General features: G+C 31.6%; 3 protein-coding genes across 4 annotated transcripts; all 3 read right to left on the reverse strand.

The window, feature by feature from the left end:
- Positions 1–735: 735 nt before the first annotated feature.
- On the reverse strand, positions 736–7,878 carry LOC110998710. Its single transcript, XM_022267463.2, has 12 exons — positions 7,814–7,878; positions 7,304–7,488; positions 6,588–6,822; positions 5,676–5,887; positions 4,249–4,431; positions 3,729–3,881; positions 2,890–3,062; positions 2,027–2,101; positions 1,909–1,932; positions 1,530–1,556; positions 1,283–1,318; positions 736–992 (listed from the first exon to the last, which is right to left on the reverse strand). The coding sequence occupies exons 1-12, from the start codon at positions 7,854–7,856 to the stop codon at positions 752–754; spliced, it is 1,587 nt and encodes a 528-aa protein (XP_022123155.2). The 5' UTR covers positions 7,857–7,878; the 3' UTR covers positions 736–751.
- Positions 7,879–8,844: 966 nt separating this feature from the next.
- On the reverse strand, positions 8,845–14,672 carry LOC110998709. The gene is made up of 10 exons (XM_022267462.2): positions 14,654–14,672; positions 14,245–14,363; positions 13,487–13,638; positions 12,811–12,893; positions 12,139–12,356; positions 11,322–11,489; positions 10,896–11,072; positions 10,190–10,362; positions 9,654–9,731; positions 8,845–9,001 (listed from the first exon to the last, which is right to left on the reverse strand). Exons 1-10 carry the CDS (start codon positions 14,670–14,672, stop codon positions 8,869–8,871), a joined length of 1,320 nt encoding a protein of 439 aa, XP_022123154.2. The 3' UTR covers positions 8,845–8,868.
- Positions 14,673–15,764: 1,092 nt separating this feature from the next.
- On the reverse strand, positions 15,765–22,953 carry LOC110998708. 2 transcript variants are annotated; one of them, XM_045630113.1, is made up of 10 exons: positions 22,884–22,953; positions 21,854–21,993; positions 21,095–21,246; positions 20,396–20,478; positions 19,446–19,663; positions 18,497–18,664; positions 17,444–17,593; positions 16,922–17,094; positions 16,014–16,091; positions 15,765–15,936 (listed from the first exon to the last, which is right to left on the reverse strand). In XM_045630113.1, exons 2-10 carry the CDS (start codon positions 21,854–21,856, stop codon positions 15,777–15,779), a joined length of 1,185 nt encoding a protein of 394 aa, XP_045486069.1. In that variant the 5' UTR covers positions 21,857–21,993; positions 22,884–22,953; the 3' UTR covers positions 15,765–15,776. The 2 variants fall into 2 exon arrangements, with proteins under 2 accessions (XP_045486069.1, XP_022123153.2); XM_022267461.2 differs by lacking the exon at positions 22,884–22,953 and adding an exon at positions 22,429–22,565 and having other exon boundaries at positions 21,854–21,999.
- Positions 22,954–23,064: the final 111 nt, after the last annotated feature.

Genomic DNA, 23,064 nt, shown 5'->3' on the forward strand with positions numbered 1-23,064 from the left:
CTAGCTAGCTATAATAAGCTTATAAAAACTATGTTCACCACACAACTTTAATAAGCAATTAGAATTCACAAAATACAAGAAAAATAACATTTAATATATAACTATTAATTCAACAAATGTTTAGTCTCTGATGATGTACGACCATTTAGTATAGCTTTGATTAGGTACCTCTATCATACAAAGTTCTAGAATATTCGTGAACATTTTAGTAGGAAGGTGTGACGTAGCCGTGTATCTGAAATCTGCAGCCCAGCGACCATTACGCAATTATTTACTGGAATTACACAATATTTTTTACCCCGTGGAACCTAATTTTTTATAAGTATATTGTTTTCGTACCTATTCATATTTTATAATGCTAACATCAGATTGTCTAGCCTGAATAGTAATACACTTAAAACCGTTTATGACGACATCGTTTAAATACCTACCGGTTATATTGACCAAATTGATGAAATTGATGATTTTTCCCGACTGAATTTTATTCCTACTTCACGTCATCTATCGCTTTTTACGACCAAACGTTGTAAAAGATTTTGACTGTAATTTTTTTTCTAAACCTTTGGCTGTAGTAGCCGTAATGCGCATCCATGAATGCCAAACAGAGTAACAATACCTAATGGGGAGATATCGATATGTAGAACCTATATCGATACGTAGTAGGAATTTTACCGACATCAAGACATATCAGATCATACATATAGATTATCGATGGATATTTATAAAAAAAATGCATCAAGAGAACAGATTTTTATTCATCAGGTTCATTTACATTCTCATCACGACTTGACTCGTAAGACACTTTAACCACTTTGCTTTCTTCCCTCTTTGTTTTACCAGACCGTTTCTTGTTTTTTTTCTTCTTTGATTTACTTCTTTTTTTCTCTTTGATTTCCTCTTTTTTCTCGGGTTTCTGAGTAGTCATTGGTTCTTCTTCAGAATCAGTGGAGTCGTCTGAATCAGCTTTAACCATTTTAGGTTTATTCGAAACGCTATAAAAAATTATATAGTTTACTAAAAACAGTTTTGTTATTTCTTTTGGTCTTTCTCATAAAAAATAAAATTGTTGTTTCCTTGAATGTTACGCCACTATGGCAGGTTATAGAGTAAAGTAATTAACCTGAATGCAATATCCCCATTACTACGATGTATTTTTATTCAATGGCAATGGGAATTAAGCTATATTGCTATCAGTTTTTACGGAAGGTCATTTAAGTAAGTTCACATCTTTCTATAAACTATGTATGTTCAGTATCATAAACATATTTCCTTTATGGCTCACCTTTCTTCCCTCAAGGCTAGTCTATCTTCTTCTTCGCTAAATTAAAAAAATTAATATTATTATAAAATTTCTCCCTTTATATTTTATTTTAAAATTACCTTATTAAATATACAAAATCATTCTGACAAGAATTGCATGCCTTTTCATATTGTTTACAGATATTAATAATCCATAAAATTGACGCGAGAACATTAAACCTAGCATAAATTGTTCAAGACATTTACAAGACGATAAGAAAAAAACCAACCTGTCGTCATCGTCTCCATCATTATTGCTGCAATAGAATAAATATTGATGTAACAAAATATCAAATAATATTTATATTTCAAGTAATCACTATCACTGAATTCTGTGTGAATCAAGACAACCTATAGATACGTGCATGGAAACTAGGTGTCAGGTATATAAATTAAAAGAAAAAGAAAATAAAGAATAGAGTTGTCGCATCGCTGATAATTTTTATTAATAAAAAATACAATGATGTTTAGTATGGAATTGACACTGGTAGGTCTTATCTTATTCTACGTCATTAAATTTGAATCGGTAGACATCCCTACTCATCGGCAAAGAAGACAGAGGGTACTCTTGGTACTCTTTTAAAAATTATAATTCAAATAAATACAAACCTTTCAGCTCTGTTGTCATTGTCTCTGAAAAATAGGATTTGTATGAGTGTTGTAAGTTTCGTTTAATTGAAGAACCGCAGATTGTGAAATAATATGCGATATGAAAAACAAAACGTACTCATCCACATTACTCCAGTCAACGGAAAATTCCTCATGCGTAATGCCGGTTCGGAATACACGTCTACAGTTCTCTCTGAAAAGGATAAACAGGGTAAAAAAAGGGGATCACAGACCACATCTATTTAGTTGTTGTGTATATGTTATGCGTTATGCGTTAAGACTAAAAACGACTAACTAAAATATATGATTTTCAATCTAAAGATAATGTTTTGTATCTATCTTTCTAACCTCTTCACAATAAAGGGTGTCCAGCCCTATATATTTATTTTTATTTTTAGACAATTTTTTACTTTTTATTCATTTTATGATACGGCAAAAAATACATAAAACCCTTAATTTCCCCCCCTCTACAATTAACCCCTATTTTTATTTGTTAAGTAAAAGCTTATGACATGATCTCGTGAGTTTCATATAGAGAAAAATCACAGAACAAGCTAAAAAAATTCATTCCGGAAAACCGAACAGTCTCTGAGGTAGCATAGCAAAATGTTCCATGTTGCTATGAATTAAAAAGGTAGGCTAGGCATTAAGGAGAAACAAAGTTGGTTGAGGCAGCCAGTATGTATATAAAAATTACTTAATTGTATGATATTTTTAGTTCAAATTTGGCCATACATAAGCTGTAAATAAATAAATATATCAGTTTATATCCCACGCGTTCTCTTCTACTCGGTCCTCTGTAAACTAGAAATGCAGTGCTAAAAGAAACTGTGGTTAATTAAACGCATTTTTTTGTATTAGTAAACAAACACAAAAGTTACTATAAATAGCCAACCTACCTCAAGCAGAAATTCCTCGATCACTAATCTAATGTAACGTACCTATAATAAGTTAGAATCTACGATGATTAATTATCCTTACTCAATATCCTTATTGATAGAACACGAGATGAACTGGCGATTCTTAAACACGCTTGTGTAGAGGAAAGGTCCGTGGCAGTTGTGAGTCTTGGGGTCAATCTTGCAGGCCGATATCACGCCCACCACTCGCTCCTTGCCTTGGTATTTTACTAACAGTGGTCCACCATGATCGTTCTATAATGATCGATAATCATGTAACTAAATTTAAATTCTTTTCAAATATTGGAGTCTCTCGATGTGTTTATTATTATTTTAATATACTATTTAGTTTTAGTTAAAATTTGCTGTTTTCATATATATTGTCGTTTTTAGTATTTTTACACAGTTTAAACCGTCCCTGATCTTTCACAAATATTTCAAGATCATAATTAGCTAATCAATCTAGTGTTTCATGAGTTTAAACAAGACAAACGAACAACAATAAATTTATACATATATAGTTTAATTTATAAATTTTGTGTCGTATTTCGTAATCATACATAATTGTCGTAATTGTTTGTTATTTCGTATATACAAAAATTATTGGTACTAGTGAAATAATTTTAGGAAACAATTTCACTAAAAATATATCCAAAGATGGAAAACATAATTTTTACCTATAAAAAGGTTCAGTCGTTTACAAAAGGAAAAAAAAAACAAAAATTATTCAACACATTTAAATAAGTAATATCTAATTTGGCTGTGCAGTGAAAAAGTGAGGGTAGGTGTATGAAAGTGTGAATGTTGGGTGTGCTCATGATGCTAATTAGGAAATTCATCTGTTTCTTTCTGCTTTCGTGTTTTTTTAGGTGTGGCCTTGTTATCGCGGTTATAATATAGATTATACAGGTATAATATTACCTCACAAAATCCACCCTGTTTATACGCGCGTCTGGCTGTGTAGTCGTCAGGATCACGGAGATGTCTCCCCAAGTCTACATGGAAAGATTCTTCGTCCTTGTAATCTTCCAATTGCCGTCTTACTTCTACGTCAGTGCAGTTTGCATATTTCTTCTGATAAGGGAATTGAAGTGTGTAAAATATTTATGAAACAATTTTTTTTTGCTTTCATTTGTTTTTAGAAGCGGTCATCTGATTGGGTAAATTAAAAAGTACCTACGTTATTACAATTTAAATTATTTTCATTATTTGCAATAGTACAACCTAAAATTAAGAGAATGCACAAATGAAGAGACTTCATTGAGTTAAAATTATATATATAATTATTAATATTTTTGGTTTGGTAGGTTGGCAAGACTGTTGTTTCTAATGCAATGCATTCAATCCCTCAGGGCAGTTTGAATGTGGTAGCTTATACGTTTTAAAGGCATTCTACAAGTAAAATACGTATTTTTTGTAATAATAACAATAAAATACTTACATCACAAATATCACTGAGACGCTTCATGACATCCTTAGTGCAGATCATGTACTGTGTGATGATACTTCGAAATCGCTGCGCCCATTTCTTGGCACACTGTTCGTTATCCATCACACAAACTTTGGCATCTTGTAGATACTTCGAATTTTCTGGTATATGGACGCTGTCACTTCGGTAGACACCCTGGATAAATTGATAGTGAATACTTTTCAGTACCTTACAATTATATTAGTGGAGTTATACCGTTGAGAGACAAAAGAACACGGTTGTGAATTGTGACAGGTCGGTGGATTATCATAGTATCTTCACAGATTTGCTTAAATCAGGCAGCATTTTCTCCATTGTCCTTGCAACAATACAGCTGAAGCGACAGTATTATATGTCTTAATTGCCTACTAATATATGGTTACGATAGATACAATATAGAACAAATTATAGAAAAGAACACAACAGAGACTAAATTCAAACAAATAATATTGAACGAAAGCTTAGAGACATTTTAGAATTTGCTGTAAACACCATACAAAAACTTATTAACATATATAAGTGGTACTTTGTCATCACAAATGCTATTTTGCTATTAATCATAGCTATACGCACATAAGTTACGTAATTCAATTCAATTTCGAAAATACTTTATTTCGTTTTACAAAAATTTAAAGTGGAACATAACTAGTGTACCTACATTATTTCTTAGAATGTTACAAACGAAATGTTATTAGAAGATTAAACAAATCATTAAAAGTCTTTAAAGCCTAGGTTTTTTAAATTATAAAACAGCTACAACCAAATATGTAATGTTTCGAAAGATTTGTATTTTAATATATGTAGATTGTTGATAGGAACATAAATTGCGTAACACCTCCGAAGACAATCAGCCAAAGGAAATAAATATATACAAAATGTGTGATACACGGTTGTAAGCTCTAATTAAAAAAACCGTAGCACAAAAATTAATTAGCAAATAAATCCACAAGGCATAATGCGAAAAAGTATATAATATACGAAATCTTCTAAAAGTAATTATTTTTATAAACAGAAAAGGAAGTAGTTTTAAACAGTGTATCTAAATAAAAAAAAAGACAGTCAAAAAAAGACAGTAAGACAAAATGCTGTCCACGCCAAATTAGGCCGACAGCAATATAGATGAACAATACGAAAAGCATCATTTTCTCCGTACCTAGCGGAAGATGCAGCCTTTAACTTACTTACTTATTAAAGAAATAAAAATAACTTTCTTATTAATATTATATTTTTGCGACGTAGCTATCTACGTATAGTATAGTATCTATATATTTTGAAGTGTTACCTTTATTAAAACGTTTAAAGATTATTAAAAACACCGGACAAAACTATGACGATGTGAGTTCTCGCACGTGTAAACTCTATACAATGTTAACATATAGAAATGTAATACAAATAAAAACCTCTCTAAACTGGTTCCCACTCCCCCATCCCGCGATAAAACCTTTGGTTCCAGCCTTCTCCAGCTCCCGGCTGACGTTGTTATAGCACACCAGGTCAGTTGCAAATTCACATCCACCTTCCAAAACACCAAGTTTGAACGGCTTATCCACTTTTACAATTGCTATGTCATTGGCCGACCACTTAATGCTGTCTTGGAAGTCAAATTTGTAGTCTAAAAAGATAGGGATCAATATTTGAATGTATACACGATATAATATTGTGTGAAGCTTCGATTTGTGATTGGTGTTTAACAAATATCTGCGCCAAATCAAAAAAAAAACAAAGTCGTTTTTTTTGTAAGGATTCTCGCTTAAGGGCTCGGCCTGAAAGGAGAGGTTTCCCGCGACTCGCGCAATGGCGTCTCCTAAGAGATTCGAACCTCGGCTTGGGCCGTCGCGGGGGGAATACAAAGTCGTGTTAGTTAGCCCACTTATAACTCAAGATCGAATGGATGTATGTTTGTTTGTTAGTTTTCTCTTTTTTGGTGGAATCTTCTCCACTCCGAATAGAAGAATAACTAATTAAATATCGGGTACGTTATCGAATAACTATAAATTCATTAATTAATTTTACAAAAGTTGTAGTAATGTTATTACGTAATTAAATCCTAAATTAAGTTTAACTAAAGTTAACACGATATTATTAGACTATTAGGCGAAACGAAGTTCGCCGGGTCAGCTAGTTAATATTAAAAAAGAATTAGAAATCAACAATAATTCTTAAAGAAAAATCTGAACTAACTTCACTCCTTCGATTGTTTTTGCATCTAATCATTACGTACAATCGTATTAAAATGAAACATAGACAACTAATTGTGTTTGAAATCAGATTTAGTGTAAATATTTTTTTTTTGTACCAAGACATCCACTTACTCTTTGGTATACACTTCCAAACGACCCTCCGCCGACGTTTACAAACACACTCATCTGATTTATAATCAAAGCTATCTACGAACTTTGTCGTGCCAGAGACTATATAGAAGTGATCAGCGTCTTCTACACATGCAGCAGAAGTGAGGACGTAGAGAGGATGGACGATTACTCCTCCACAGAGCCAGCCACGGTATTTGTGGGCTTTTGCAGACTCTTTAGTTAGTTGTAGGTATACCTGTTTTTTATAAATACGGGTATAAATATACTTGTAAAGGTTACAGAAGTCATTGTGGTTTAAATTATTATAACCTGGAAGCGATTTGTTCAAAAAGGATTTGTTCGATTCTCTACGGAACAAAATTGTTTTCTACTATAATAGTTAATTATTCTTCCTTCCAAAATCTTACAAATGTCCCGACAAAAATATTTTAAAATTATTTTTTACTCCGCACTTCATTTCTTGTACCTTTAATTATCTACTACCATACTATATATGTATATGTTTTTATCTGATATTTTAAATAGCTTTTATCACTTGTATGAAATATTTTTCTGAAATATGGTAGAATAAACTAAGAATGCCCGTGGACATCTGCAACCCCAGGCAGAACAAATAGCGCTAAGAATATCGTACGACCAAGATTCAGAAATACCTTCACTGGCAGCGAAACGAAGAGTTTTATATCACCTTTAAAAATATAATTAATAATAATTACCATGTATGGCCGCTTTCCTATACCGACTCTTTTGCTGTATAAAATCCTTCTAGTGTCCACAACAGTTTTGTTTTCAAACTCCCACCCTTCATCAGCTATTTCGTCTTTCGTAATATTTTGCGAATTAATAATTTTTGTATCATTTTGTTTGTGTGTTGCCTTCGTCGGATTTGATACAGCTATCCCTATAGTTGATTAACTATATAATATTTACATAACATTTTGTGTATTTAGAAAACACACAAAAGAAAACTCAATATTGAAACAAAAATTTAGTTTACCAATTTTACATTATATATTATATAAGTCAATAATAAAATGTATATATTAAATGTGGCCCTCCGTGTTAAGCGAAATAATAATTATTGAAACATTCTATTCCTCCACTAAAAGTGTCATTTAACGACGTGTAATATGTATATTCCGTTTACATCAAAATATATACATACCGTCATTAGATGCTCTTATAGTAGTTTAGTCTTATACCTAAAAAAACTAAATGTTTCTTACCTAAGCAAAAACAAACACATAACGCCAACGCAACAGTCGTCATCTCAAGCCTAAAACCAATTTCAAAAGGCAATATTTATTTAATATTTTTAATAACATGCTCAATTAATAAAATTTAATTACAAAATTGATTATTTTTTAAATAAGGGAATGATTTTTAATTTTTGCATTTTACGCTTCAAGACCATGTTAAGTATACTGATATTTAGTATATTTCGTTCTGTATGGCCATTATTTTCTAGAAATACGCATAAGGGAAAGGAATTATGAAATAAGGAAAAACTTAACTTTTTCGTAGTTGGGAATTTACAATTTTCCAAAGTGATATTTTTCCGCCCTTTCCTCTACAATTGTCAGGTCCTAGATTATTTTTAGAATTCAACAATTTCGTTACACGCAAATAATTTCTGGGTTTGATTTTTGCGCACAGAATTATACACAAACCATCCCGCTCGCCACAGTCAGTTCCTACCAGTAGTACATATTATGTTAATCTGGGGAAGAGGCAAGACAGTGTATTTCCTATACAATTTCGCTCTTTTCACTCATACAAAATGTGCGTTTCTCTGCGCTTGGGCAACATTTGTTGAAGACTTCTCTCTGTAAAACATCAGAAACCTGTAATGCAGATAGCTTTTTGATTTCTATGACGTACCAAAAAACTGTTGACACCATAAAAATTTGCCGACCTAGGGTCTACTTAGAGTGCTGGTATATTCATCAATCTTTTATTGTTATATGTTCTTTCATAAGTAATATTATTTCATGTGTTTTCTATATTCAACCTCATCAAATCTATATTCAAGGATTTCTTACATATTGAACAAAAAAAAAAGGATTTCTTATCAAACTTCTTGCTTTATTTCTGCTTTTTGAATGCAGATGTGCAATAAGTTTTTTAATTATGTAGCAGTTTTTGAAGTTGGGTAATAAATTATCTTTCTCGAGTCGATACGAGTTGTATGTTTAGTATTATGTAGTCTTTAAGATTAAATATTTATTATTGTCATATTAATAAAAATACCACAAAATTAACAATTAAAATTTATTATAACTCAAGATAATGTTTTATTAGCGTGTCTAAGATCATCAGCTCTCATGATGAAGCCACTTCCAGAAAATACCTTATCGTCTGCTGCGTCAAGAGATTTTCCAGGAGTTGATGGTGGGAGTTCATTCTTTGCTGGTCTGTGAAAAAATTTAATCGCGAAAACATCATAAATGTTTAAGTGTACCTTAGAAAGGACGCTCCCTTTTACGTAGTATATATAATGTATATACTACGTAATACATTATATATAAAACTGTAAGCATATAATGTTGTAACACATTCAAAAACAAAGCGACTAGGTGACGATTTTTAATGATATAATTTATTTTTTGTAAATAATTAAAGAACTCATTGCATAGGTTTTAAATAACTAATAACAAAGTAAAATTTATATACATTTTTCGCATCTAAGTGAGTCGAACTTCTTGACGATACAAAACAATCTTTTATGATAATGAATGAATAATTTAAGATTTCTGCATTTGTTTAATTGTAGCAGCTGATCAGGGTTCTAAGTACAAGTAAAATTCAAGACAGCGCTGAGTATGACCAAAGATAATTTATGAGTCACTTTTGTCAAAAAACGTTATAGATTTGGCAAACGGGAGTTGCAACTTTAATTATTTCCCTTAAACATGCCGGTGTCCTCACGATAGTTTTACGGTACCAACAATTTGTGAACAAAGTAAATAAATAATAATATAATAAATAAATTGGATCACGGGCGTGGTTCGAACGCACGACCCAAGTGTAAAGCAGATGCTGGTGTTAGAATTTAAATGAAATTACCCATCAGGATGATTCTTCCAAGACAACACTTTTTCTAGGTGTGTGACACCGGAACGGAATTGTCGTCGACATTTTGGTCTAGAATTAAAGAAATCGTTTAAGTGGTAAATTATTTTTGTAAATATCAATAATTTACATTTCAGTTGACACATAATTCGTGTTAGATTAAACAATTAAAATCGTCACTGCCGCGAAACAGTACAATACATATTATATGTGGAAAGTCGATTTTTTATGAATTTTTCGTGTAGAAATACCGTTTTACCATATTCACTTATCTTTATATTCGCTTCATAATATTGTTTATTTTCCTATAAAACTGTAGAAATTGGGACACATTTATAGCCTATTTCATTCTTTATTGTGGTAATGTGAGCTGGGACACGAAAAAGTTAAGTTTGCTTCGGGAATCGAACCTGGAAATACCGGGTTATATTCTATCTGAAAGTTTTTTTTTTTAAACTTAAAACCCCAATTTTGTATAGACCCTAAAAATATTCAATGCAAAGGCTTTCTTACATAGAAAAAATACTTACTCCACATCTTTGTAAATAGCACAAGATATAAATTGTCGGTTTTTGAAGACACTGGTGTATAGGAATGGCCCGTAGCATTTATTGGTTCTTTCTTTAACGAGACACGCTGAAATGACCCCTATTACAACTGAGTTTACGCCTTCGCCGTATACCAGGGGTCCGCCATGATCGTTCTATAAAAATACATTTGCCTACTTCCGATGGACGATATTTTTATCAAGATTTTTTATAAAAATATTCGTTGGCGATAAGAATACAGTATTTTAAACAGTATTTTGGTTAAATTACAAAGATTTTATATATACATATGTCGGAGCAATGCCGCTGGTATCGGTTGTCGTTATCATGAGATTGTTTCAATTTTCTGGATCTACAAATTAATATACTATTTGATAGTCTGTAATTATAGTACATTATAATCGAATAAACCAGGAGTATTAACGATTATAAACTGATAAGACTGACGTTATTTTAAGACCTCTGTGAGATATAATGACAATGGCAGCTGACAGTAACGTCATTGCTCCGACATTGAAATAGAAATGTATTCAGTAAATTATTATATATAATAAAAACGTTTAGAGTTTTAAATTGTTGTTTTGTGTGTTTCTGTGTGTTTTGTTAGTAATAAATGTTATGTTTATGCCTATGTCTAAATTGCAATATGCAGCATGATAAGGAAAACTGCATGTAAATAGTTTTGTACCTCACAAAAACCTCCGTCAGCCTGGGATATGTATCTCCGTGTCCCATTTGTGTCATTGTGGTATGCAGAATGCATCACCAGGTTCGTTGGTACCTTCTCTGACCTCATCACCTTTATCTCCCGCCTCATATCCTCATCATCCGAGTAATTTATATCCTGACAGTCTACGTATTTTTCCTGTACATATAGCCAAATATTAAATGTAAATTCAACAGTGATAGCGATATCAGTAGCTATCCTGACTTTTTAAATGCTACCTCCTTGCTGATGTTGGAAATTCGACATTGCACTAAAACTCAATATTAGAAAATCGAGATGGCTGCCGCAATTGGGAGATGCAGTGTATGGGCGTGTCTTATTAATATTCGCGCTTATAAACTTGTATATGTTATTTTTTATAGATTAATAAGACAATATTTTACATACATTACAAATCTCCGACATTGTCTGTCCGATATCCTTTGTACATATCATATAGTTGTCAATGATGTTGTGATAGCGTGACCCCCAGCGCCGCTTGCATCGGTTCTTAGGAATGACTTCCACGTGAGCTTCTAGAAGGTTCTGTTGATTTTCCTTCCTACGACTAACCCACTGAAAAATACATAGAGAAACTTTCTCTTTGCTATTTATCTTGACGATTAAAGGGAAGAACACCACATTGCAAGCACACCAGAAAATATTTATATGAAGATGTTGTAAAGTTAACTAATTATGTAACAGCTTCAGAAATAGCCCCTGAATATATTAACCGACTTGGCGTTACATGGATCTCTCAATAGTTTAAGGGTAGGACTGCTGATTGTCAAACTAGTGATTCGTCAAATATAATCGTATACCTAGTAGGGATGCGATCGAAACATTCTTTTTCGCATTTTAATCGAGTAAGCAAAGTCATATCAAAATCTAACTTTATATTTCTGTTATTTACTGTATATATATCTTAAAATTTAAGATTTAATTATTTAATAATCTAGTGGCTCTACAACCTGTACAAATTTGTATAAAATATTCCATAGACAAGCAGGTAATCAGCGTTCTGACACATGTCGCCGAATTTACGATTTGAAAAATCCCGCGTTGCTGACGTTTTCTTTTACCTTATCTTCAAGTTTTAAATGTGCACATAGTTAGAAAGGCGACTTCAGAAATTAGAGTCACACGCTGGAGCTATTCGGCCTTGTATTTTGTAGGTTATTATTATGCAATAAACGATTAATATATAGAAAATGTATGTACGTACTTCATTATACCTAGATGTTGTACCCCAACCGGCAATGGTGACAACAGTGCCAGGATTTTCGAGCGTTTGACTTTGGTTATTATAACAAATGGGTTTAGGCACAAAATCGCAACCTCGTATTCGTCTGTTAAAGTCAAATCCATCTTCTATTTTGACCACAGCTATATCATTGTTCATCCATCTGATGTTATCGTTTTCGTGACCATCGAATATATAATCTAGAACGATTCACACAATCGAATCAAAGTTGTCATGTAGTTAGGGAGCTATGAAAGAAACCCACATTTATTCATCTGTATTTAAATACAGATGAATAAATGTGCAAACAAGCGTAAAAATATCGCTAATTATGGAACCTGTAGATTAACAGAATTTACTAAATCTGATTTAAAAACATACATTTAAGGACAAACCAATGTGTGTTGCCATAGGAATTTATTATTTATTTATTTTAATTTATTATTTATTTTAATACCATATTGAATGAAAACATGGCTATGAATCTGTAGCGATACCTACAATTATTGTCTATGAATCACTATGAATCATCCTCTCTTTATGATAGCGGAACACTATCAATCCTTTTTCATTTGCAACAATTCGTGAAAACCATAAGTTGCCATGTCGTAATAAACGTTAATTAAGGAAATAGAAGAAAAGAAATCTACATACTTTTGGGAACACACTTCCAAATTGCCTTCTTCGCGCCATTTTTGATACACGGGTTGTTATAACGATCATCTTCATCGGAATATCTAGATGTATTACATTTTCAGATTAACTATCGCTCATTTATTTGTATCAGCGACATATATGTTAATGACGTATTTCCCCAGGAACAGTTAATTAAATACTTGTACTTATATGATAGTATAGAAGCCTTGCAACCATATTTGGTATGACTTGCAGTTTCCAAAAACACCACAAACTTCTGTACGCACACACCCACACTCATCAAAGACTCATACATTCACGCATATTTAAGGTCTTATACGACTTTTGTTTCATTATATGTACCACGAACTACTTCTTCTAACATTGTAATATATCACGCATCGATATCACGATACATACTATGATCTAAAAATAAATAAGGATGTTGTGGTCGGTCAGACATTAAAAACTAACTTCGCCAGACGCAATATGCAGGTAGACTACTCAGCCTCGAAGTATTTTTAATATTACTTTAAATTTTTATATGAATTTACGCAGAAATAGCAATTGAACACCATTAAACACCTTAATTATAGCCACGAAGATAATATAAAAAATGGTGTTTTTTTTAAGAATAATATGTTCTACAGTATCCTATTTGTATTTTATTATGTTAGTCAGTGTCATAACTTACTTATATGTCCCAGAAACGACGTAAAAATGTTCAGCATCCTCGATACAAGCAGCAGAAGTGAGAATGTACTCCTCATGTACAATAACTCCACCACACAACCATGTTCTATAATTTGGCTTTTTCTGATTGCTTCTAGGCAGTTTCAAATACACCTAATCATGTCAAAGTATGATAGTAAAGAGGTTTTATGAACGCATATTCCTTTTTTGAATTTCAAATAAATTCGGGAAGCGTCAGATACTTAATACTACCCTTAAATTTGAAGTTGGGATAGTTTCATAATAGTATTTTTATTTAAAAAAAATCTTATGGTGATAATTTAAATTACAGACTTTTGTAATTCCCTAATACACAAAAAAATTATAGCAGATTTGTTTGTTGAATATCATTTGTGTTGAAGGTCAATCCAAGTTTTTATTATTATGTATGACGAAACCTAAAACTAAATATTCAAATGGAATTTCCTTTTCTTAATTTTTATTACGCTATATTATTTATTACTTATACTTTGTTTTACTTGTTTCGTTAAATTGACTTTTTACCTGTTACCCATAATGCTGCTATAAGACTGTTGTTAATGAAACTGACACGAGATTTAGTATAAATTGATAGTCATGTCAATGCCATGATAGCCTACAAGCTTGCATAGTACTTGTTCATGAAAATATCACTATAAATGCATGATAGAAATATCGGCACGTAAATTTGTCAGATCTTACTCGGACTTACTATTTTTTTTTACTTGGAGAGATACATACCATGTAGGGTCTTCCATCTGTTACTTCCTCGCCATTAATAATTCTTCTAGTTTCAGATAGATTTAGTAGCTTGTTAACTTCCGGTGGAAGATGAGTGGCGACATCTATAGCCTGCACATCTGAAGAAAATTCAAGTTAAAAAATTACTTGAAAATCAACAATTAAATAAAAAAAATGTCCTGAAAGGAATGCAGTTTTAACGGATTCAAACGCATACGAATATTATAATATTAAAATTGACACAAGCATCTCGTTTGGATTTCTGTACAATTCTCGCATATATTGAAAAATAACAGACATCGTGGCTAAAGCGAGTAGGTTCGAGTCACAGACGAAAATTATTGTTTGAAGTTTATAGGCATACCTACTGTCTACTTGCTTGTCTTAGAACAAAACAAATTTAACGTACAGAAATATGTCAATCCCATGTCACATGGGAAGATATGACCTCAAAAAATATAGGGACGAAAGTTTCTTAAAAAACTTACGGAATATGAAAAAAATACAAAAAATATATGTATAATACTTCATAACTGTTTAAAAAATATGAAAGGGAATCACAATCTTAATTTTTATTTCCCAATTTTACGCTTTGACTGCTGAAGTATTCACAAAAATAATTATAATTAAAATTCCGTGAGTCATAATAATTTATTACTTAAGAATACTGCTAGCGGTTAAGCCATTAAAATTTTAAAAGTAGCCTCTGTACAAATGTATTCTGCCGACTTCATAATCTCAATGAATAACATGTTAAAAAAAACTATAATACTGAATTTTCATCATGTAATGTTTGACATTGACACTTACAATTTTCACTTAATATATTATTACTACAACTGTGAATACGAGTACGAGGCGTAGTTAAACTAGTTGTAATCTATTAAAATTATGTGTAATTAAAAATAACTACGAGAGTACTTTTTTTGAACACGAACGTCAAAAAAATAAATACATTAAATGCTTTTCATTTTACATTTACTGCCAGTGCTCAAATCAAGGGCGTAGAACGGAAGAGAAGAACTGGCAATAAACTCTACGCCACTCTTTTTAATTGCCAAGTCTTTTTTTTACACAACGTTTGTAAGGAGCTGCAACCATTACACCATGGTCCATATGACATCTTGAGTAATTAAGAATAATAAAATAAATTAAAAACCAAGATTTGTACTCGTATTCACAATAAACATCAAATTGCCTATCATATCCTACCTCCCTCTTTTAAAAATAGATTGGATATTTTTTCCAAATCTCAAAATACGCGCGCATGAGCTTATTAAGCTGCTAGTGTGTTTTACAATTGTATATAGTTTTGTCCATTAATTCCTGTATGTTTATAAATAAATCTCATATCCTAAAAGCATATAAATTTATAATCTGTAGAGAAGGTGCAAAGAAAATTTGTGTCACATTAGCAGACATACATAATGACAATAAATTTATACCATAATTCATTTTAATATACAAGTGCGAGGAGAAAATGTCGATTTTTTTGCTTTAATAGAAATAAAACTTCAAAAGCCTTAGACAAATTATATTGTAACATTCTTGATATTTTCTTTGCTATCCGAAGTTCTTAGAATAACACCGCCATGTTGAATTATTTTATCATACGGCGTGGGATTGGATTTTTCTGTGGCGTTAACTTGATCTTTGTTGCGTCTCAATTTTGCAATTTCATTCCTGGCAGGACTGAAAAAAGAAATTTATTTTAATCTTTTTTATAAGATGAACGCAAATGTCACTAGTTAAAAAGTAATAAAAAATACCCATCTGGATGATCAACCCAACTGATATCTTCTTCAATATGAGTCTCACTGGCCCGGAAGAGCTTAGAACAGTCACCCCTAAAAATAATAAAAATTGTACATAATAACTGCCACTGTCAAAATATGACATTAGTCATTCTGTCATTACAATATAAGTGTTATTTTACTGGCTGTATGGACTAAAGTCCTTTGCCTTTCCCATTAGGGATAAATTGAAAAAAAAAAAAAAAAAAAATAAGTGTTATTTCCAAAATTAAAGTCTTCACATAACAGGCTCATTGCGTTAGTAATCTGCACATTTTGTAGAATGGTACCAACCACAGATAGTAAAAAAAATACGTCATGCCAACGAGCTTGATACGAGATATTTTTGCAAACTATGAATATTATTACTTATGATTTTTTTAAATAAATTTCTTGAGAATAATCTCAAAAACTACTATTTAAAAATTAAGTCATCATTATACTGCCCCATTACCGCTGAGTAACATAGGCTATGTTAATTCCGTAGTAAGTTAAGGTTAGCTGTACGTTATTTTTGAAGTTTGCTTCTTTTGGCGCGTATTATGGAAAAATTATGAAAGTATTTTTTACGATGCACGCGCACACCGTCCCAAAAACACTAATACTGAAGTTACTTTATAACAAAACAAAACATTATACTCAACATTTCAGCTTTTTCTATTGTTAGTGTCGTTTGATCTACAAACGTGGAATAAGGCAAAAGATAAAATTTGTGAAAATATTTTTATCTTTTTTTCTTCTAACGTGTGTACATAAATACACACAATTTAATAATTTTTATAATATTATGTTCACCTTTATTGTCATACAGACTGCAGAAAATTGTATTATAAATAATATAATACAAATGTTAGAACTTTTGTAGTTAAAATCATTTTACGTACTTGACATCCTTATAAATAGCACAATTTATTAGAATCCGGTTCTTAAAGACACTGGTGTATAGAAATGGTCCATGACATTTGTTTGTCCTCTCTTTAACAAGACACGCTGAGATCACGCCGATGACTACTGCGTTGGGCCCTGTACCATGGACCAAGGGTCCGCCATGATCATTCTAAAAACGTGCGATAAATGTATTAGCAGCATTACTATGTGTAAATGTAATATGGGAACGAAATATTAAAAAAAAATTCAAAAAGTCTAAAACCTGGCGAAAAGAAATATATATATATACAAGCAAAATTATATATATTATATAATAAAAATTTACGCTTGCTCATAATATGGTGTAGGTGTAAATATTGTAAGGAAACTTGCATTTAATTTTTCTTTGTCCAAAAAGAAATGACGATTACCTATTTGTCTATAAAGAAAAATTACCAAAGAACAAATGTCAATCTGAGGTTAAGAATTAAGTGGGCGACTCTCGTTAATTCTATAGATGAATTTTCAAAATAACCTACTTCACAGAAACCACCACTGCTTGCCTTCTGTCGTCTCCCGGATTCGTGTATTGCGTTATGAACAAATGTCTCGTTTGCGTTCGCTCGTCTTGCGTCACCCGAATCTAATTCACCTGAATACATTATGTCAGTGCACTCTGTGTATTTCTCCTGTAAGAGTAAGTAATTATTAATAAAAGCTAAAACGGAATGATTTGTGTAATATAATGACAGATGATTCGAGAAGAATGTCACCATAACTACTATCAGTACATAACAAATACGAAGGATTTATTGAAGTAAAACTTATTTATCGGCGTTACTTCTTACGTGTGGACGCTAGTACACACTTCCTTTTTTTTATTTGCTTATCAGTACAATATCTGAACATACATACATTACATAATACGCTTACAAAAACGGAATACATATTTAAACATAAACAGAAAACACAGTTATTATCTTTTTTTACGAATTGTAAGATGCATTGATCATTATAATATGTTCAATAAAAAGGTATTCTGTCTAATAATACTAGTTTTAAAAAATATATGTATTTGCTGGTAATTTGTTTATAATCTGAAGGTATACGATACGATACATGACAAAGTTACGTAAATAGTTTTAGATTTTATTTCCAAAATAGAAAACCTCGGGAAGAAATGAGAAAATAGTATAAGTAGTTTTAAATTATAACATATTATATATATATAATAATAGTAGAGCCTTAAACAAGTGCAAAGTAAACAAAACTTCAGCTTTTAGCCAAAAAAACATTTTATTTTTTTTAAGATTATTGAGGATATGGCTTATGTTTAAGTCAGAGTTTTTAGTTAAATTTAAGAAAAAAGCAACACCACTTACGCTATATATCTGTCGCAGTAAAGTAGTTCAATCAGAGAGTAAATTGAATCTCTAGACAGTTAATTAAAGGTCGATATTTAATGAAGTCGCAAGCGTTTTGAATTAAATAAAGCAGCGTCGAAAACGTTTAACTATCTGTCTGACGAAAAGCCAGAGTATCTCTCTGATATAAAATACTTTACTGCGACATATTCATCGATAGAGTTATACCTGACAGGCCTCACTGAGTTCCGGTACCGTGTCCTTAGTGCATATCATGTAATTGTCTATGATACTGTGATAGCGCGCCCCCCAACGATTCTTGCATCTCGATTTAGATACTATTATAACGTTTGTTTCTAATAAATCTTGTGTGACTCCACTTCTTTTATTCACCCACTGGAATGTGAATGTATTTTTTTTATATAACAGGATGGCAAAGGAGCCTACGGATCAGCCATATAGCTCCCGAAGTTTATAATCATAGTGGGTACGTTTCTGGCCTATTAAGTATTTTTTTTTAATTGGAGGTAGTCTCTCGTAGCTTCACCCAATAAGCTTTACGAATATCATTGTAGTTTTATTCTGTGTCTCTCTGTGAATGTGATGAGATGATGTCATTCCGAATCGAATCTTAGCGCTTAGTTTATCAAAAACGTATTTGATTTGACATACAGGACTCATAAAAGTCGACAAGAATTCTAACCCTATATTTAGTATTGATTATTGAGAAATTAGAAAATTTAACAATAAACTTGTATAAAAACTTTAGAGGTAATCATTTATTTTATTGCTTACATTAGAAACTAAAGTTTACAGAAGAAACCCAAACTTTTTATTATGATCACAGAAATTCTTATAAGTGCTTATAGATAAAAAAATTGTGTGTGGAGTCCCTCCGGGCGGAGGTGAAACTTCGTAATGAAAATGAAAAGGAAGCATTAATTCTCGTTCTGTGTCTTTCCATTCCCCATCCCCAGAAGCGTTAAACGTTTGTTTAACACACAAGTCACAACCCTGTTCGTTTGGAGGTCGAATTAAAAAATTCACTTCAGAAACAACACATGTGCATACTAAAAACATTTTAATTTTAATGTTTGTTTATGTTGCTTAAAGTTTATTGCTTTATTTCTGACTTATCTGCATTCTAATGAGTACGATTATTAATAACAAAACTCACATCATTATACTTATCAGTACTTCCCCAGCCTGCAATAGAAGCAATAGTTCCAGGTTCTTCTAATCTATGGGTAATGTTATTATAGCAAATCGGTTTTGGCACAAAATCGCAACCTCGTATCCGGCGGTCAAAGTCAAAATCGTCCTCCACTTTGACGATTGCGATGTCATTATTCATCCATCGGATATTATCGTTTTCGTGGCCGTCAAATATGTAATCTAAACATTTTATATTAAACTCAAAAATCAGTTAATACACAATAGTCAATTTAGCGTATTTATAAAATTTGGAGACACGCCGCACGATAGGTTTTTTTTAAAATTGATTTTATGGCTTGGTAATGAGACCAAAAGATTATAGAAAATCGTGGTCGTGCATACGTACATAAGTGGGCATAGATAAAAAATTATAGCAAGCGATTTTTTTTTAAACCAAGACAAGTCCATTGGCCGGAATCTTCGTTAAAAAAAACACTTTTCCGTTTAAACCGTTTTAATGTATGTTTGTGGTGTAAGTCCAAATCAGTGTTGAAAAATAAAACATAAATAGCTTTTACAAATTAAAGAATTTTGAATCGAAAAGACTGAAAAGTTTAATTAGAATATGTTTTTTTCTAATCTAAGATCTTCTATGCCTAGTATTATTTTACTAGATTTAAAAATTAGATATTTTATATGTACTTAAATGCAACAAGAAATTGCTTGATTCGAAATCAAATAGCGTAAGTTGAAGACATTTTTAATTAACATTAACATGAACCATGGGGCAGATATTGTTTCATCAATTATTAATATGAACTAACATCCGTATAATCGTGAATACTGTGTAATATTTTATAATTGTAAGTTAATTTACGAACAATTACAATTGGACTGGGAATTGAAGACCTCTAAAACATCATCACCGCTTAGCCACAGATAAAACTATTAATTTGTTAACATAGGACTTACTTCGTGGTACACACTTCCAGACGGCTTTTTTAGCGCCATTCTTTATGCACGGGTTACTTTGACGATCGTCTTCTTCACTGTATCTACAATATTAGATAACAGCTGCTTTTATTGTTTGATTGAAAGGGTTGTAAGGATTGTCTATGTTATTATTCTATTTATTTAGATTACTATTATTCTAAACCGATATTAATTCCAATAACCGGTACCGAAACGCTAACTATTTGTTTAGGTTTTATTATATTTAAATGTAAAATTGGATTTTTGAAATAATAATAAAACAATAACCACAACACATACACTGTTATGTATATGAATATGGCACACATTACAAACATATAACGGAATATCCGTTCTTTAAAAGAAAAAAAAATCTTTTATTTTTTTACTAGTTGGACTAGGTTTTTTGTGAGTTTATGTGTGTATGTTTTGTTAGTATTGAATGTTATGTCTATGCCTATTTTGGGACATGGTCCCAAATAATATGTTTAAACTCAGAAATAATATTTTTTACCACCACATAAATTTAATAATACTTGTTTGTATTCTACAAACCAGTATTTTAAATCTAGTTTTAAAAATGTTAAGACATTTTAGTAACTTTATATATTTTTGCACTAAAATTAAAGAATTTGTACCATGAGATTAATAATTATTTTAATCCGGTAAACATATCTCATTACTAAAAGTCTGCCTTACCTATACGTCCCAGAGACAACATAGAAGTGTTTAGCATCCTCTATACAAGCAGCTGAAGTCAATATATACTCTTCGTGTATAATAACGCCACCACATAACCATCGCCTGTAGTCCTTATATCTTGGATTATTTTGTGGGAGTCTAAGGTATACCTACAATGACTGGCTTTGAAAGATATAAAATGATACACGGCCTCAATGTCGTGTTACACATACTGTTCTCTCAATACAGCATCGCTAATGTCGCATGATCTTTGTCTCTGTATGCAAATGTATTTCATAACACTAAAAAATTACTTTTCATCTTTTTCTATAAAATTGTGTTTACGCTGTGATGAAAAGAGACCGGTGGTGTTAAGTTGATTCAGTTTTTATAAATACGGTCTTGTAACGAGATTCTGTGTAAAAAAAATTACCCGTCGCGCCTTGAGTGCATGGGCTAAGAGCGGATGGAGAAGAAAACTCACGTGAGCCGGCCTAGTAGGGTAGGGTAGGGTACCTAGGCCACCCTTGGACCAACGGCTTAATCTCGACATCGTAAAGACTACAACTGGTGGGATAACGTAATATACATTACGAGGTTATTTCAGAAAGGAACATATAGAATAGGTACTTAGTAGCAATAAATGATGTTGACAGGTATTTGAATCGGTTCAAATTTTCGTTCAAAATTTAAACCTGCATTCCTTTGGCGATGATCCTACTAGTCAAAGTTTACCAAAGTGTTTTTAAGTTCGCAAGAAACAAATGCTATACGCACCATGTATGGCCTATTATTTCGAACATCATCCCCATTGATAATCCTCCTAGTTCCGTTGATAAGCCGCCGTAAATCGGTGATGTTCGATTTTAATATATTTTCAACATGTTCTGGTATTTTTGTTCCTACTTCTACTGACTCTGAAACTGAAGTTTTCAATTGTATATGTCGGTATCGGTTGCGGAAGTTTTCTTAGGAAAATATCAAATGGGGCCCTTAAAGATTCGATGTTTTTGTCTGTCCGTAACTTTGTATGTATTTCACTAATAACATAATAATATTAGCTAAACTTTATAAATATATTGAAATATTTATCGTTACAAATTCTTGAAAATATTTATGAATAATTATATTATCAATAGGACAAGGTAAAATGAACATAATTAACGAGCATGCAAGGTTAATGTCTTAATAGACAGAAAAGCGTGGTCTCTGTCCACGCCAAAGGGTGAGAATATATAAATAAATGATCAAAATATGTCTTAAGGTGTCGGATTCTACTACTTATAAAAAGTGGCTAAAACCATATATAGCGTAAAAAATATATTACGTATTTAAAAATTTGGTATACTAACCAAAAATATTCGTAACAAACAAGCAAAAGAAAATAAACATTTTATCAAATCATATTTTCAATAATTGCTTTTAAGTTCCGTCACGTCGACGATAATTTCACGCTTTCTGAAAATCTTAATTGAATTGAATAAATCAAAGTTTCCACCGATCACGTATTATTATAACTACCTACACTTAAACTATAGTATAGATGTACTGAAGAGAAAACGAGAGAATCCTTTCGTTCTTTAAAATGTTATCTATATCTTAGTCAAAATTGTAATTTTGTTATTCTATGCAATTCGAATCCATATTTAAGAATTATTTCGTATCTACTATCTGTCTACAACTACCTACGTCTGTTATAAGAACATATTTAAACAACATAACACTAGATACTTCTTTACTTCAACTTCAACACAAATCTTGGATTTATCTCATATTAAAACATAATTAGCCTATGCTTAATATTTACTTTTTATTATAGCAACGCGAAATTACTGTTAATACTAAAATTTACAAATAGGACAAACGCGCCAAAACACTCACAAAACAAATTCGCTGTAATAGCTTTTAATACCAGAGACAAGTCAAAGTTCGAATATGCTATCCAGAGTTATGAATAAAAAATATTACCATTTAATGCAAAAAATAAG

Source organism: Pieris rapae, chromosome 11 (genome assembly GCF_905147795.1).
Source record: "Pieris rapae chromosome 11, ilPieRapa1.1, whole genome shotgun sequence".
In the NCBI taxonomy this organism is placed as follows: Eukaryota; Metazoa; Arthropoda; class Insecta; order Lepidoptera; family Pieridae; genus Pieris; species Pieris rapae.